At 41.4% G+C, this 17979-nt stretch overlaps 2 protein-coding genes and 1 long non-coding RNA gene across 3 annotated transcripts; 2 read left to right on the top strand and 1 right to left on the bottom strand.

Annotated features, from left to right (window-relative positions):
- Positions 1-8115: 8115 nt before the first annotated feature.
- Positions 8116-10323, top strand: LOC104440449 (peptidyl-prolyl cis-trans isomerase CYP28, chloroplastic; the record flags this gene model as incomplete). Its single annotated transcript, XM_010053375.3, has 2 exons — positions 8116-8800; positions 9786-10323. Coding segments are annotated over 2 exons (894 nt in total), but the record flags the coding sequence as incomplete, so codon positions are not given.
- A 2322-nt stretch (positions 10324-12645) lies between these two features.
- On the bottom strand, positions 12646-15924 carry LOC104438434 (small nuclear ribonucleoprotein SmD3b). Its single transcript, XM_010051579.3, has 5 exons — positions 15636-15924; positions 13694-13746; positions 13530-13596; positions 13388-13444; positions 12646-13073 (listed from the first exon to the last, which is right to left on the bottom strand). Exons 1-5 carry the CDS (start codon positions 15792-15794, stop codon positions 13011-13013), a joined length of 399 nt encoding a protein of 132 aa, XP_010049881.1. The 5' UTR covers positions 15795-15924; the 3' UTR covers positions 12646-13010.
- Positions 15925-16688: 764 nt separating this feature from the next.
- Positions 16689-17823, top strand: LOC104438435. Its single transcript, XR_005549990.1, has 3 exons — positions 16689-16801; positions 16901-17019; positions 17498-17823. It is a non-coding gene; the product is annotated as an uncharacterized LOC104438435 (long non-coding RNA).
- Positions 17824-17979: the final 156 nt, after the last annotated feature.

Genomic DNA, 17979 nt, shown 5'->3' with positions numbered 1-17979 from the left:
AACCTATGTATTATTTTAACAGAGAAAGTGTGTGCTCTTTTACATTAAACCGCTTTTGTCCCTTGTCAACAACAAGGGAAGGACAACTGCCGACAGATTGGCAAGGTCGACAAAATCGAGCATAAGAAATGCAAGGCATATTGGGACATGGTGAACATAGCCAGGATTGAATTGAATTATTTTAATATTAAATCGCCCCGTCATTTCCCTAAGCTTCCAAATGAACTGATAAAATCCAATTATTCGAAAAATAAAGGATTCATAGATTCCTTGCCCTGCTACAAATTGTAATTACAGACAAAACGCCTGCGCTGGATGAGTGTTAAAGTGTTATTTAAACATGCAAGTAATATAGTTAGAACGATCAATTGTCTTGAGGTGTACAGAGCCCCTACCATCATGAAAATATGATAATCTAATATTCATATATCTTAAAATATATAATTAGGAAGGTAAATAAGAACATAGAGAGATTTAAACTCAAGAGCATCTTATTTTGGTACCGTACAAAATTTTGTAAGACCATACAAGCAACTGTTCTAATAATTCAAGTTATTTAATATTTAAGCATTCTAACATATTGGACTCAACAAAACCCAATTATGACGGAGAGATGATTGCAAGCTCCGATGGAAAGATTTTGGTATCGAAAATTTATACTGCGCTCCAAAAGATCGTAATCCAGCTGGTTTCCACTAATGATAGGTAAGAAAGATAGGGATCGTATCGTTTTGGGATGAATTGAAGATGCCGATTTATCTTATGAATGGGCGACACTTTACATATGAATTTCCAGGGTCTGCTCTCTCTCTCTCTCTCTCCTCTCCCCCCCTTTCCCCCTCCCTCCCTTCCCTTGAAAAGAATCGACCCCCAATTTGAGGTTGCTTCCTCATACTCGAGTTATAAGACATGTTTGGTGTTTTCATCGATTCAAGGTCTATTTCTCTTTGATCCATACTACTCTTCTTCGAGTTTCTTTTTCCTTTCCTTTTCTACGTCAAAATTGTTAACTTCCCACCCAAAGTATCTGTTAATTTGAACTCTCGAATGATTTAGTAGACAATCAACCCTTCAACCGAAGATTAAGTCCTCGCTGACCCGGCAAAAATAACCCGGACGCGAGGTGTTGAAGTCTAGCGGTTCCAAAGTCCAAAAGTCTTGTTAAATGAATAAAATGGAGCATTTATCAGGAGAGGATGCTAAAAAATTGGTTTATGGGTGTTTGCCAGGGAAATTTCCTCAACAAAATCTTTCACTGAAGATGGTAGAGCTTTGATTTTATTATTTATAACGGGTCTTGTGTCGCTCCGGAAAGGAAACAATAGATCTAGACTACAACAAAAGTAAAGTATGAGGAAAAGGGAGAAATGTAAAGTGCGATTGAAAGTAAAAAGTACAGTAGAATGAAAGATAACAATTGAAAAGCAAACTGATTGATTGTTGATTTGGCAAAAGGTTATTTCCATTGGTGCCTCCTCGGCTATTTATAAAAGTATTCCAAAGGTAACTATCTTTTTACGTTACCATCTCGATCCCTACAACATTCCAAAAGTTTCAACTCTTTTTCGGTAAGCGTCCTGCCTTGCACGGGTCTTCGCTAGTGCCGATTCCAGTAATCTCTTTTATCTTTATCTCGTCAGCTTCGGCAAGCCCCCTTGCCGTATTATTCAAGGTCTTCATTTATCCATTGCTAGCATCTTGGCCCATTTTCTCTGAATTCCTACATTTTGGGCCGCTTTATTCTCCTCGGTTTCCGAAGCCCAATAAGCTAGTTTGGGGCCAACAAAAGATTATCCCATATGGTAAATACTAGCGTAAGGAATCAACAGAAGATGGGCAGCCATGTATCAGGGGGACATCGATCAATAGTTGGTTGTCGTGTGTCAAGAGGACAAGGGCTGACACGAGACCCAGTAAAAAGGGTCAATTTGTAGGCCGACCATCCTTGACAAGTTTCATTTCAAGCCTATTAACTCAAAACTCTCTAAAACATCTCAGACGAACAAAAATAACATAGGACCATATCACCTATCCCAAGTCATTCTTGCATTGAGCAATGCTATGAGTGAACCTATAACAAATTCCCGATAATGACATTTGTTAATAAATTTGGAAAATCAATATAAACAAATAACATACATATTCCATAAATATGAAAGGATAAATTACACATCAAATAGAGTTTTCAAACATCCGTTTGTTTTTTTTTATCATGACTAGTCACGCATATTAATTTTGCTGTTACTTAAAAATTATCTTAGGTTTGCGAGCAATTTATAAATTTTTCAATTTTTTTGTATGTTGAAAAATTATTGTGTAAACATTCGCATACTTCACCGACCCAAAAAAATAAAATAAAATTCGCATACTTCAAATATAACTCATTTTTCGAAATAAAAAGGGTCGACCCAATTTGAATAGGTCAAAAATGTGTTGATCACATTTTCGTGGGTATTTATTTTGTTAGATGTAACTAAGCATGCTAGATGGAAGTAAAAATTTCAAAACAGAAAGAGATTTTAAAAAATCTAAATATCTTTCCTTAGGATATCAGGTATATTTTTATCGTCGATCATGGTTAGAAAAAAACAGGTAATATTAGGAATTCGTCTGATGCATGCTCTGATTGAAGGGAAGTTTCGTGAAAACAAGACCCCAAACTACGTAAGTTGCTACAGCCAAACTTTAGCAAATAAAAATTCAGGCTGACGGACAAAACATAGGGTCAACGGAAGAAACGAGAGGCCGCGCGTAACAATATTAATTAAGATCCAAGTTGCCCTATATTGACAGCATCGTCGATGTACCACTAAAACAAGAAAGATCAGTTAGAAAGATTCAGCTTAACGAACTCTCTCTCTCGAAAACGCGAAAGGATTTCTTAGTTGAATGACTGACTTGTCTAAGACAGCAAATGACCAAACCCTAATTCCAAACCTCTAAGTTAAAGCCAAGAAACTTTTGTCTCGCTCTCTCCTTGCCCCTAGGAAGCTTCACATTCAAGACTACCGAGAGAGAGAGAGAGAGAGAGAGAGAGAGAGAGACGTTCCTCATGAAAACACGTTTTAGTTATTACATTTTCCATAAACACGTCCCGAAAATCGCATCGTTTTCTCCGCATGAAAGCACGTTATAGTTATCAAATTTTGCACAAACACGTCTCGAAAATCGCATCGTTTTCTCCAATTCATCCAAACGAGAAGATAAACTCTCTAAAGAGAACCCTACACTTCACGTTCCTATGACTTGTCTTACTACCCCATAAAGCCCGCACAATTTTCCAACCCAACACTGAACACCTAATCAACCATACGCTGTAAATTCACCAGCACAAGCACACCCTCGACTACTTACCTGGACACACCAAGGAGGGAGGGAGGGAGGGAGAGGGAGAGGGAGGGGGAGAGAGAGAGAGAGAGAGAGAGAGGGGAGGGATGGCCACCGTAGCAGCTTCCATGGTGTTGCTCCGGTGTGTCATCTATGGCAGCTTGTCGCTGAACGACGTGGAGGTCGAGCGCCGCCCATACCATCGGTACTGTGGTTGCGCCCTACACAAAGTCAAAGACGGCAGCAGTTGCCCTGAGACTTGCCCGAACAACCACAAGGTGTACTTCCCATGGAAGGAGTTGTCCTCGGATTGCTTCTTGTCCCTCTCGTCTTCCCATACCTCTGCTCGATCTTCTCTTCTCTCGGTCGATAGCATGTCTTCTTTGACAAGGACAGAGGATACAACAGGACAGGCCTCTGCAGATAGGTGACGGATATCAATATGCTTGGTCGTGGTGATTCAGATTATTTTTCACTCAACATATGACCATCACTCCTGTATCCTTTTGAAAAAATGCTAGAGATACTAAAATTAGTTTAAAAGGCAAAATGGCAAATTCTTGCTGGATATTTAAGTGTGAACTGCATGTTCATATGTCTAAATAAGTTTGTTGTATTACTTAATAAACCAATTCTGTAAACCTGTTCTAGCATATCTAAGCATTATTAGTTTTTGTTCTACCGTGTGGAAAACCTGTTGTTTGTACCTCTTCTCTAGTTGCTTCAATTCTGAGGAATCAAAAGAAGAGGTGTCTAGATAAAACCCTTCGTCTCCGGACTTAAGTGACGTGTTATCAGCCATGGTCGTTTTCACCAGGAGTAGGCAATCCATGATCATTTGCTTACTGTCTCAAGTTAAAGTGTTGTGAAGTGTGTAACTTCATATATTTATTGCACATGTTAGAATATGTATTCAAATTCTACGAACAGGCTGCGTATGGACAACGACATATCATTTCCAGCGGCAAGAAATGTAAATATTTTGATACTTGTGCATGCTTAATTTGTTTTGATTAGTACTTCATTTTCGCTTGTTCAAAGGTTACTCGTTCCTATTTTCTACATAGCTTGTGTGCATAACCGGAGAGGTGTAGAGAGAGAGAGAGAGAGAGAGAGAGAGTGAGAGAGAGAGAGAGAGAGAGAGAGAGAGAGAGAGATGGCTAGAGAGAGAGAGATGGCTATGGCTGCGTTTGGTTCAGCATTTGATGGGCTTTGAGTCCAATGCAAATGCTGAAAGCTCAAAGTTACTTGGGGAAAATGCGGTTGTGTTTGATAAAAAAATTTTGCAAATGGACTTTGAGTTGGATGTGTGTTTGGTAAAATAAACTTTCACAAGGGGCTTTGATGGGTATTATTTTTCTTTTTCCTTTTTTTTAAATTCACCCTTCGCCGGTCCGGCGAGGGTCATGTCGCCCGGCGAGAGCGATTGGCGCCGGCGGCCGTCGGCTGAGGTTGCCGAGATCGGGCGACCTCCGCGAGGGTCGTGCGACCCGGCCGAGGGCCGCCGGAGGTCGCCCGACCTCGGGCGACTGTGGTCGCTCGACCTAGGGGCCGTGCGACCCGGGCGACCACCGCCCGGGTCTCGTGGCGCGGGCGGCCCTCGCCCGGGTCTCACGAGGTCGCGCGACGGCGAGGGCCCCGGGTCGGCGACCCGGTCGCCCGAGGTCGGGCGACCTCCGGCGGCCCTCGGGTCGCGCGACCCTCAGCCAGGAGGTCGCCCGACCTCGGCGACCTCGACAACGGCCCGCCCGCGCCCGGATCTGGCTCGCGTCGGGCGGCCGTCGCCCGCCCGGCCACTGACACTCTTTTTAATTTAAAAATAAATAAAGCCGGTAAAAACGAAAATATGAAAAATTTATGAGGGTAGTTTAGGAAGAGACTTTTTATTTTAGCATTTGGGTTGCCAACGGCAACAGAAGCCTGAATGATCGATGGGAGAAAGAGCCAGAAGCCTGTGATCGATGGAGAGAAAGAGCCCAAGGGCAGCAATGCTCGCTGAGGTCGGGTGGTGGCTGGAGGCAACAGATGATGGTGATTGCCCGCAAGGAAGGTTGATAGACAAACTTAGGTAAGAGTTTGGCTTTAGGGTTTGTGGGCAATTTGAGGGGTTAATGTATTTCTGACCTATCTTTAAGAGAGGGTATTCTAATAAGTTGTGAGTATTAATATTCAAGATGCAAATCCTCTAATAAAAATAGATGACTAAAAGAGCAATAAAAGGTTCTGGGTAGTGCCTACTAATTATTCTCCATTGAATTTGCTATCGTCCAAATTGTATTATTATTTGTATGTCTCCGAGCACTGTAACATAAGCTGGGCTGGCTAAATTGTTATCAATAGCAACCAAGTGATCGAAAGGATAGCATCAAAGTAGAAATCGCTCCATGGAGATTGGAATTGATGTTTCTTAGACATTAATTTCAACAATTTCACTGGGTTAGAGGCAGAGGTGGCAAAATGAGTTATCAACCTATTTCAACGCAAGTCATTTGCTTGTTCTCGCCGGTGATTGTACCATGCCTTTGTTCCATTTGGTTCAAATTGTCTTCGTTGGTCTAACTGTTAGACGTGAGTGCTTTTTTTAAGTTGCTTTTTCGAGGCATAAGGTATCAGATAAAGGTTTATCAAAGGAGCAATTGAAAATAAAAAGTAAAATCGATAGTTTCTAAGGATGGTCGACACCACAGAAATTGCTGCATCGAATAAGGGTCTATCAAATGAAGAACTTGACAGAACTTGTTTCATTAAAGATAGCTTTACATGGGAATGCACATTACATAGCTACCAGATTTTGTAACATTCCAGTAATCAATCTGCCATGGGCTCGAGAAGCAAATATTTTATCGATTTCCACGAAAAGGACTCGTTCTTCCCACGGCGGCGGTCGTTGCTGTTGAAAGAAATACACTTGATTTGTGTCTCAAAAAGCGTACTCATGAGTTTGAATATCGGTGAAGGCATTTTTTCGAGACAATTCTGTAGGCCTCCTTTTAGTTATTAGCCAATTATGACAAGAATTGGAAATCGAGTCGATGGAGAACTTTGATATTCCTCAATAATATATACCGTTGGTATCTGTGTCTATGCATCATCATACCTATAATGAATTATTAAGACCTATAGTACTAGGATTTTAAAAGGTTGTGTACATTTACGATCGAATTTATCATGCCATTGTTATATGCCATTCTCTTTGAGCCATATAATAAATTTGATCAACTAGTAAACTTTCTTTATTCCCAAGTAAAACAAAGCCTTTACCCTTTCAAATATGCAGTCTAGATGCATTTTTTCACACACATATAAAATATAATAGTTGTTCAAGGTAAAAAAAAACGAATGACCTTTTAAAAGTCCATTTTTTCATTCAATTCGAGTGACTCCAAAAACTCATTTCACTCCTTCATTTCTTTTAGATTAAGATTAAATGAAAAAGTGCTTTCTTTTTTGCTAAAAAATGAAAAATAGTGTTGATGACACAAAAAGAAATGTTCAAGTCCGACGGTTAACTCGGGCGGGAAGAGACCGAGTAAGACAACGTTGAGGTAATATTTGCCAAGTCTTTTTGGTCGGCAACTATAGGCAATCAACAAAGGCAATAAGAAATTGCTGATAAGTGATGTAAGAGAAAATGGCTAACTATTGAGCCATGAGTATTGTTGAATGAGACTTGGTTCAGCCGACAAGCTAAAGTGAAGATCAATGAGTCGAGGACAAGATAAGGGTTTGAGTCTTGAAGCCAACAATCTTAGGTACAACCAGAATGACCCATTCAATTGTGAAGCTAGCATGATCATCAAATTTTGGAGCCAAAAATCTTGAAAGCTCTAAGTAATAATGGCCGAGAAATATGGATTGTCGTAATTTTTAGGAAGAGGAATCGCAAGTTGCAAAAGTATCAATGTGGTTGAGTGATGATGCCATGATGTTCAGTAATGGGTCTTTTGATAATCATTTGTAAATAAATGTTGCTAAATTATAGTGACATAGGTTATTATTTGATTCTTTTCTTTTCTTTTTTGGTAATTGTTGTTAACCACTGATAATAGCTATAAGTATTAGGGTTGTAATTTGAGCAAGGGATCACCAATCAACACCATTTATTTTAATTTTATCTTCCTTTTATCTTTACATTTCACATGACACGATTGACCATGATTACCTCTAGTTTTCATACTTTAAATTTCTCGTCAATTAGCATTTCTTGTGTAGAAATTATCAAAAGACCTCTCATGTCTTATGTCAATTGGTTCATCAATCCATTCTTTGAAAGATGCTTTGAAAACATGTGCCTATGTAAAAGAAAATATACATTTAATTTTGGATCACTGAAGATGGTGAATATTAAGGGCGGTGATTTATCAATCAATGTGACTATAAAAAAAAAAATTACGAAAGACGGCACTAAATAAAGAAGAATTAGGAAACATCAATCGAAATCACAAGCAGATGGTCGGAGATGGTGAAATCGATGGATGGACAATTCTTGCAATATATGCATATTTTCAATTATCATTTTCTTTACTGTATTAGTTCCTTATGAATCCCCTTTTTTCCCATGAGGTTGATGAGAGAAATAGTAGTTCATCTTGACTTTTCCTTGGGTCAAACAGTTCACTTGTAACTGTAAAATCGGTAGCATTGCATTGGACTATCCTTCATCACCCAATTAGATATTCGAGGGCCCCACTTCGAGCTACCTACCAAATCCGTCTATCCTCCTCCTTCTTCCTTCCTCCATCCAACCAAAAATGAAAACAATGTCCAACTCCATCGCCCCATCACCTCCATGATCAAATCCTTCCCCACCGCCCCTCCCCTCCCCCTCCCCTCCCCCACCCGCCCCTCCGCCTCACCCGCCGCTCCTTCCTCTTCTCCACCGCCACCGCCACCACCGCCGCCACCTCCCTCGCCCTCCCGGCCGCCTCCCTTCCATTGCCGCAGCCGCCGCTCGACACCACCATCACCGACCGCGTGTTCATGGACTTCGCCATCTGCCCCAACTACTTCCGCCCCGACCGCGCCATCTCCGACGACCTCTCCACCCTCTGCGCCGACTCCGTCCCCCTCGGCCGCCTCGTCCTCGGCCTCTACGGCCACCTCGTCCCCCTCACCGTCGCCAACTTCAAGTCCATGTGCACCGCCCCCGGCACCTCCTACCGCAACACCCTCGTCAACAGGATCTTCCCCGGCCAGTACTTCCTCGCCGGCCGCCAGGGCCGGCGGGACAAGGGCGAGGTGCGGCCGCCGCTGTCGGAGCTGACCCGCAACACCGAGACGGTGGACTCGCGGGCCTTCCTCCTGCGCCACTCGAGGGCCGGCGTGGTCTCGCTGTCCCTGTCGGAGAACGACGATGACGAGAAGATCAAGATGGACCCCGAGTACAGGAACGTGGAGTTCTTGATCACCACAGGCCCTGGTCCGTGTCCCCAGTTGGATAGCAAGAACATCGTGTTCGGGACGGTGCTTGAAGGTAAGTTCCATGGGATGATTGGTATGCGAATTGGATTGTTTTTTCCTTGATTGTTCATGTTTGGTACAGCAATTTTGAGTTCGATTTTGCGGCGCGTGATTGGAATGCAATCTATACGAATTGCTGAAACTGCCACTTGAGTGTAGAATTTGCATTTAACAGAACAATACCGCTGCCAGATTGGCCATTTTCAGTTCATTCTTGATCTGACATGACATGGGTAGATCACAATCTTTATGCTGACCGCGGCATTCGCATTATCAAGCGTTGGGTCATGTTGCTGCTATTGATGACCAAGTAGAAGTCCCTCTCTTCTGTCATTTGCAATGCAAACTTTCTTTTCCTCAGTACCGATAGGTAGCTTAACTATACACACTGTCGGTGAAGACCCAAGAGTTTTAAGATGGACTTGTTTTCTGGATCATCTAAGCAAATGCCCATGCATGTCATATCTCTTCCAATACTCATTACTGAAAGTTCATGACTTTGGATAAATCTTCCTCTAGTATGCCAGTATAGGCTAATCAGAGTGGCACTCCTAAAAACCATCGAATTTGATAGGGAACGAGTTTCCGAAATGGAACTCGTTCAAGAGTAGAGTTGCTACTCCTTCCCAATACATAACTTGCGCTTTTAGATTTGAACTCTGAAAATTGCAGCGATACGGCCATTTAATTCTCAGGCAATTTTTCTGTGCGAGCTTTCGTTTTCTCTATGACATTTGCAGTTCTTTAACTGCAAAATGTGAATGGTCCGGATTGTATGGATTATCAAACTGAGCAATTACTTCAGAAGAAAAAGGTCTTCGTGGTTCAAAGTAGCATTTTTAATTCTTGAAGACATTTGGCTGGGATTACTTTGAAGGCATTTTGACTCCTTCCTTGCATTTACATGCTTACTGTTATATGACAGAACACTTAGTATGTTCCTCTGTGTGTTATCATTCTCTCATGTTGTTCACGTCTTGGTTACGTTTGAATTGCAGGCTTGGATGTCATAACAGCAATCGCTTCCATTCCTACGTACAAACCCTCCGAGAATATCCGCCAATTCAATGACTTGGCTGAGTTTTTTGGGGACGAAAGAGCACAAAATGCCCGTGCAATGTGGAATAAGCCTCTCAAGACTGTTTACATCAGTGACTGCGGAGAGATCAAAGTGTCGAAGCCTACCCTGACTCCTAGTTTACCTTAATTCTATCAGCAAATAGAATCAGGTTGTATGTTCGTTGTACATCCCATACGCTGTTGGGCTCGATGTGAAATTTTTTCCAAAATTTTGTACTCGGAGAAGAGTGGCAGTGAGAAAACCGAAAGGAATTCTTGTCACTTGTATTACCTCGTGATATGCAGCAAGCGAAGTGATTGCTACATGTAGTATCAATCAGTAGGGAGCTTCAGTTTCACTGTATTCGATCAGCATATGCTGGGAGCCACCGGAGCACCAGTTCTGTAGCCGGTCACCGTGTTTCAACCAGCCAAACGTGTAAGCAAGCATCAAACTATGGAAACTTGATTTCATCAGATAGATTCTTATAAATTGCTCCAAAAAGATGTCGATTGATTCGTTAATTGGGTCGATACCCTTCCTCCAAAGAATTAAATCTTTCGAGAGTACGTGGTCTATGGTTGAAGGAGAGAGGTGAGGCAGGGGCCAATAGAGAGGTCCGACGAAGATGTTGGTCGCTCAAATCGATTTTGCTTAAGAAAATGTAGCTCATGACCGTCCAATTTTAATTCCAACAATGCTCCTCTACAGATTGTAATTGGTTTTAGTTCGTGAAAAAGATTGCTAAAAGTTCATGAATTGAAGCAGCATCCATGTTGCTATCAAACTTAAAGAGAAAAGTTCTGTCCTCTCTTTGAATTATGTTCTTTTTATTTGGCGACGTGCAACTCCACCTTTGGTGAAGGCCCAGGAACCATGAAAGACTGACGATCTGGCGATGCCATCGACCATCATACGCAATCACATTCGACTACATCAAGGATTGCTCCTCTTGGCGGAGACAATACTGAGGCGAAGCTTCTTAAGGGGAACTGGTCATCGATTGCGTAACTCGTCTCATCATACCTGAAATCAGCCAATGGGTTCCTCCAGCGGCTGTGCCTCCTGATGCGCGACATGAGATAATGCTTGCAATTGTCCTTGTATTCAGGAACTTCGAGCGCACGCAATGGCTTCAGCTGCAAAGCATAAGTTGGTGACACCGAGGCGGATGGTGGCCTTAAGTTTGTGATATGCCAGCGTTTCGTTAGGGGAGAAGCGTTCCCGGTGGCGGCAGTGGTGGTGGAGGACGCAAGAGATGAGGCAGAGAGAGTGTCTGAGCTTTCGTGAGAGGGAGAGAGAGAGAGAGAGAATCTGTAGGTTCCATTTCTGTCGACAGTGTTGAAAGGGTGAGTCAATGATGAAGAAGATGAGAGAGTTTGGAGCAGAAAATGAGATAATATGATGCCGAGCATCCTTCTTTTTAACAGAATTTGGGAGATTCAAATCTGACTTTTCCATGGACTCTTTCTCCCTCAACCTGCGATTGATAGCTTTTAATTCATACACAAAAATTAAAATTGGCCAAAATGTTATCAACTAAAAATTTGCTAACATTTGCTGACTAGCCGTTCTCTCCACAAAATTAACCCTTGCCACACGGCAAAAAACATTGCAGAACACATTATTATCTTCTAAAAATAATGTCAAAAGGAAATGACATCATTTTGATGATCAATACATCCTGTTTGAAATTAGTCAGATGAGTCGGTGAAGGACAAATTGAAAAATTTAGAATTAAATTTGTAGATGCACAATAAGCTTTGGACTTGCTAACATTTGCTGACTACTGTTCTTTCCACAAAATTTGCCACAGCCAAAAACATTGCGGAACACACTAAATTTCCTGATTTTTGAAATTAGTTAGATGGGCACATACTGAATTACGTTGAAAATTCGTTACATTGAAAAATCGTCAAGTAATTGAAGACTACATCAAACAAATTAAAAAATTTAGAATCAAATTCATGGACGCACAATAAGCTTTGGACTTTTTAGATAATATTCTCCATCCATTTTGATTACCAAAAAATATTTACGTGATGCATACTTGAACTGAGGTAGAAATAGTATTCTTCCTTAAGTGAACAGGGTGTAAAGTCTGATTATGCTAATCATCCAATGCGACAGTGTAATAAATTTGTTACGCTGACGGTGGACCTAATAATTATCCAATATTAAGTTGCTTGTTTTTAACTTTTTACCCTCCTAGAAATGCATAACATAGAGAGAGAACGGATTCCAAGCCAACTTCTACAAAACAAAACGACATCGTAGATTAGTTCTGGAAGGCAACTGATCAAAGATCCGATGAATTTGATCAAGCGATGCTAAAGTTGGAGGGAGGTACCGCGTTGTTAAAGCATTTTATTACAGATGGCCATTTTTACTTTTTCCCAAATTTGCTTACAATCAGACATATAGATCTATCTACATCATCTCATCTGCTACCCATCGATAGCCCCTTTCCTCTCATTCATCTAGATTTGTTCAATGCAAACGCCTCTCTCCTCAGTCGCCAACTAAATCACACCATAATTTCTCGTGCCAGCGGCAACTTATCAATCACCATTCAGGCCTCATAGCATTTCATTTTCCTTGAATCTAAACTATTTGGGAAACAGATTGCTCCATATTGCTTTCTTTTGCTATAGGAATAGACATTCATTATAACCCATGTGCACATTGTCCCATCCTCACCCTACAGAACATAACAGTAATGTAATTTATCCCATGGATGTGGCACTTAAACATGGAGTACCAAGGGCTTTCTCCCTGCTGATGAATGCAGAGAAGTGGAAATGAATTGCTGAACTTCATAATCATGGAAGACTAGAGATTCTAGTTCTACTTGCACAGATCACAGATCATTCATTTCAGTTAAAGAGAAGTAAATCCATGGTCGCCCAAGAAAAATGATTTTAAGCTGGCCCTACTACACTCCGGGACTGTCCAACCACCATCCTAACATTCAGTAACAGAAAATGCCCAGCCATAAGCTCGATCAACAAGAGAGATAGCTCATGAATACAAAATCTCTCTTACTTTAAGATAAAATCCCAACCCAAATGTATTTCGAACACAAGGATTTACTCTTGCTTGCAACCAAGACACATCATCTCTACATCGAGATCTGGTGACCGTCTGGAGTCTGGACGGCCGTTTACCTCCGAACAGGTGGAACAGCACCTCTACCCGGAGGTGCTCCTCTTCCAGCAGCTTGAGCCTGCAATATGATTGGGATCACTCATATGCCCAAATGCCATAAGTATATCTGAGATTGCAAGTAGAGGAGAGGACACAGAACCCAACACACTAACCATCTGCAGTACTTCCCTCATGCAGTGAAACTTTTAGACAGATCATTATGCATATGCATTCCATTCAAGACATCACAGCAGTATATGACATCATTCAACAACATACGCACCAAACAACCGCATCTACTTGTATTGTCACTATCCTTCCAAATCCAAAGGCCCCCCAAGAAGAAGAAGAACAAAAACAAGAACCGGAGGTACAAGGAAGTCTAGCACTTACTCTAGCTCGCATCGCAACAGCTCTTCCCCTGCCAACTCCCAGTGCTGAGCTTTTACCCTTCAAGAATTAAGAGGCAATTTGTAAGGGAGTAGGAAACTTCTATATTTGACTGAATCTGCTACTTAATCAACTAAGGTAGTACCTTGATCCTGGACTCCAGGCGCTTGAACATTGGAGCGTTCTTCAGCATGTCTGGTATTACCATGAACCTATGAAAATCATGACATTAATATACAGGATGTCAGCATCAATGAAAAACATTTCAAGCAACCTTAAGCTTAGAATTTGGATGAAGTAAGCAATTACCTGACTTTACTCCCCCTAATAAATACATGCTCAAGCTGTGAGACTTTTCCATCCTGTAGGAGAACAAGGAAAAAAGGCTTATAAACATCTTGAAAAGATAATGATTTTGCAGGAATACTCAGGTGATGGACAAACATGTATATCGCCATCCCACGCATCAAGAAATTAGTTAAGAATTAAAAAGAGGGACAGCCCTAGAAACTGAAAATACCAGACCAATGCCTAACTGCCTGCGTGTTTTTTCTTTTTTTTTTGTTTGGGGGGGGGAGTGTTCATGAGGTAGTAGAAAGTCTCTGCAAGGCCTAAGGGTGTGATGCCATAAGACATATTTCAAGGCTTGAATAGCTATAGTATACTAGTATCTAGAGAAGTAACTATCTCCAGCCTTTATCTGTTCAAAAAGGTCAAACAACGCACCTCAGTTATAAACAGTGCCTTCTTAATTCAATCAATGGGGAAGCAACAGCTCATCATGCGAAAAGTACTTGATAAGGCTCACTGCTTAATTTACTATAATAACCAAGGTACTACAGCCGCTTGGCATGGGTTTGAAAGGCCAAAGCATTCAGTACTCATTATCATCCTGATTATTTCATACTAGTGCTTGCTAAATCCTATCACCGATGGACCAACTAAATCAAAAATATAAAGTACTTTGTGAGCATGAATAACCATTAAGTCAAGATTGAAAAAGCCAACTAAGACCCATTGGACCTCCAGTCAAAACAGTTATCGGAAGGTATAAAAAAAAACCTTATCCGACTGTTTTTCACCAACTCTGCATAGAAAGTATGTCATAATCAAATTACGCATCAAATACAGAACAGACAACTGGATAAGTTTATTCCTGGAGCAGAATTATCCAGTCTTGGGAGTTTCATATGGAAAATGTGGGCATCCATGAGAAGGACTATTCCTCCTAGGATTATGTCTGTGTAAGTTCCCTTTTCCAGTCAAACTTGTGATTTCTACGTTAAATGAGAAGGTTATGTTATGGCTCGAAAGTATTACCCATTTCTGTCTCTGTAAGTATCAGAAAGTAGATTTAAAAATAGTTTTAACCAAAACTTTTGCCCTTAAATTCCATGAGAGACCAACTCTGTCGTGAAGATGATTTGTAATCCTACAATACAGTATTACAGATATATTGCTAATTCATAGCACCTAAGATGGTAATGACGCGATATTTAATATTTCGAACAATTTGCAAATCCAAATTCACATATTTTTCATCTGATGAAACCTAAATAGGTTTTGAGTGTTCAGACATTATTCTTTTATAATCAAGCAGTTGAATCACTCTTTTCTAAACATCTGAGAGTACTGCCTACAGAAATTTTTTGTCACCATGATTTTGCCACTCATAGCATTGTCAATACACAGGCATGTAACGTGAGAAAAGATCAGCAAACCACGAAACACAATACGAAGCTCTCTCCTCGACAGGATCATTCTCCCTATCGAAACATCAGGGCCTTCTTAAAAAGGAACAGTGTAATAAAGAAAGATGATTTTGGACTCCCAATCATGAGAGTTCAGACCAGGGCATGCATCGGAAACACGAATGGAACTCCTCAGCTTTTTAGATAACGCCTTGTAAATACTTCCATCCAATGCGAGGACCATCATCACCCTCATTCGCCAAACACAAGATCATCCCGTCAAAAGAGCTAGCTTCGCAAAAAGAACACGGAATGCGCGCGCATGGAATGGTCGACTCGACTAGACCAGGTCAAGCTCTTTTTTTTTTCCGCTACCCACCATAGCCTCTTGCGCAATCTACAAACCCAGTACTCTCTTTTCCCCAAACAATGGCAACATCGTAATTTTAGCAAAACGAGCACCTAGACTGATCTAGCAATGCCCCCGCGACCCACCGAGAGAACCAGACTACAGCAAGAGATTATCCGTCGAGAAAGAGGGGAGAGGGAGGGGGAGTAACCTTGGCGGTGTAAGTGATGCTCTCGAGCTGGCAATTCCAGTTGTCCTCGCACTCGAGCATGCTGCCCCGGTAGAGCTCGCCGCTCTTGAGCTCGACGGTGACGATGTGGCCCGAGGCCTCGTGGAGCAGCTTCACCGGGATCCCCAGGCTCCTGCTCATCGCTGCTGCTCCGGCTCCCGCACCCTCGCTTAAAACCCTAACAGGCTGACACCACGACGACGAGGAAGGAGGAAGGAGGAAGGAGGAGGAGGAGGAAGAAGCAGCAGCAGCTCGCGACTGAACCCTAAAGCTTCGTGTCGAGCGACTATAATTTTTATTTGGGTAATTTGAATTGGAGGTACTCGTTGGACGGGTCGGGGCCCGGGCCCAATACCAAGCCCAAGCCCAAGACCGATCATTTTCTCTCGGGCTTTGGCGGGCTTAAATAGTCTAAAATATTCACAGAATGAGTAGAGAAAGAAATTGGAAGGTACGGGAGAAGTATTGTTCGAGATATGATACTCAAGATGAGAACACTTAAATTATTATTAATTTGATATATATATATATATATATACGGACATAATTGGATAACATGTCGAATGTCTGTTTTAGATACAAAATTTTGTGGCATTTCATCAAATTAATAATGAATACACATATCATCTCTTATATCTCGATACGTTGCATAATTCTTCTTCTTTTACATGTTATGGTTGATTAGAGTACGAATAAACGTATATTTTTTATATCTTCTTGCAATCTTTTCTTGTTGAAACATATGTTTGGTAAAACCATACTACAACATAAAGAAACAAGCTTTTACATTATGTTTGGCACCAAGGGTGGTAGACATGATAGTCTTGATATTAAATACTAGATATACTAAGAAATCTTGCAAAAATTCCGTGGCATATGGACAATTTTATAATTAAAAAAATCAAATTTTTAAATAATTTTACTTTTTTTCCTTTCATCTTTTCCTTTCTTTTGCTTTCTTTGCCAATCACTCGAGCCTCAACTATGGTCATGATTTGGTGAGCTTAAGCCTTGCCGACCTGCACCTTTGGTTGGTCACTAAGCATTGCTGAGGCTTAACGACGGCTTATGGCTCCGTCAGGCGGTGTTCACTGCCTCTGTATTCGAGAAGCCACGAGCCTCACCATCACGGCTCAAGCTCCTATGTTGTAAGAACCCTTTCGAGAGCGTTCTGTTTTTTTCTCCTCTCCTGCCCTCGTGTTTTCTTCCGCGACTCTGATTCATTGGGCTGTTGTGTGGGAATTCAGCAGAGGGGCATGATGAACCGAGGCTGCGAGCATGAGAAGCTTGGAGGAGCGGCGAGAGAGGCCAAGGAGAGGCTCGATGAGAAGCTCAGGACACAGGGGATAAAATCAGAGTGCAGAAGGTGAGAAATGTGGATTATCTCCATAATATGTATGTCCTGCAAATGTGCTTTCTTCGAGATCTAGCGGACTGAAAAACCGCAATCCGTTTGGATCTTTTGTGAGTTTCTTGACGGAAAAAAAATTAAGAGAACTTCAGGTTTTGGATAGATGCACCTTGGCATTGAACAAATCCCATTGTTTATTAGTTGATGTCGGAAATGGCATTTCGGAGGGAAAAAATTCTTGTAGCGGTAACTGTGGCTTTCTATCTTTTGCTTCTTGGCTGTTTTCTGAAGTAGAATGATATCGTCTATTACTTGAAAGAAGGAAAATTTCCACATCTTCTACTTTCTACACCGGTGTCTATATTTGCTTAACTTATTACCTCAAGAAAGGAAGTCTTCTGCAAATGCCTTGTTTTTTGGTTGCCTCCAACTTATGCTTTGCATGCTGACATGGCTGCCAGAAGATACTTATCTGACTTCATTTCTTGTTCAGGAGTGGCTGAAGGCTTACTCTCGGAGATGCTATGGTAAGAGAGTCCGTCAAGTTGAGGCAGCTTGGGAAAGACATTATCACACCATCTACAATTGTACGGATGGAATACAATATGTCTCCTAGAACTTCTATCGATTGTCATTTTAAGTATATACCTTCTTCGGTTTTCCAGATTTTGCTCTTGAAATGCTTCATCACTCAGGCTGCATTGTTTTACTTCCTAGAAGAGGATAGTCAAAAAATTCGGTTGACAATATTTCTCAATGTCAAAGATGTGATGTATCTGATGTATATTAGCTATAAAGAAAGTCTTATGCTTTTCTGAATGTTCCTTACGATGCACAAGATGATCTTTGAGCGGGTACTCAGAGATGTATAAGATTGTTCACTTGAAATCTGAACTGGGTTGCAATAGCATCTTCCGATGTGAGCTTTTATCTGCCAGTAGGGCTTCCAATGTTTCCTACCATATGATTTTGACA

This window comes from Eucalyptus grandis, chromosome 3 (assembly GCF_016545825.1).
Source record: "Eucalyptus grandis isolate ANBG69807.140 chromosome 3, ASM1654582v1, whole genome shotgun sequence".
In the NCBI taxonomy this organism is placed as follows: domain Eukaryota; kingdom Viridiplantae; phylum Streptophyta; class Magnoliopsida; order Myrtales; family Myrtaceae; genus Eucalyptus; species Eucalyptus grandis.
The sequence above is the reverse complement of the archived record's forward strand: the minus strand, read 5'-3'. Positions and strand labels throughout refer to the sequence as shown.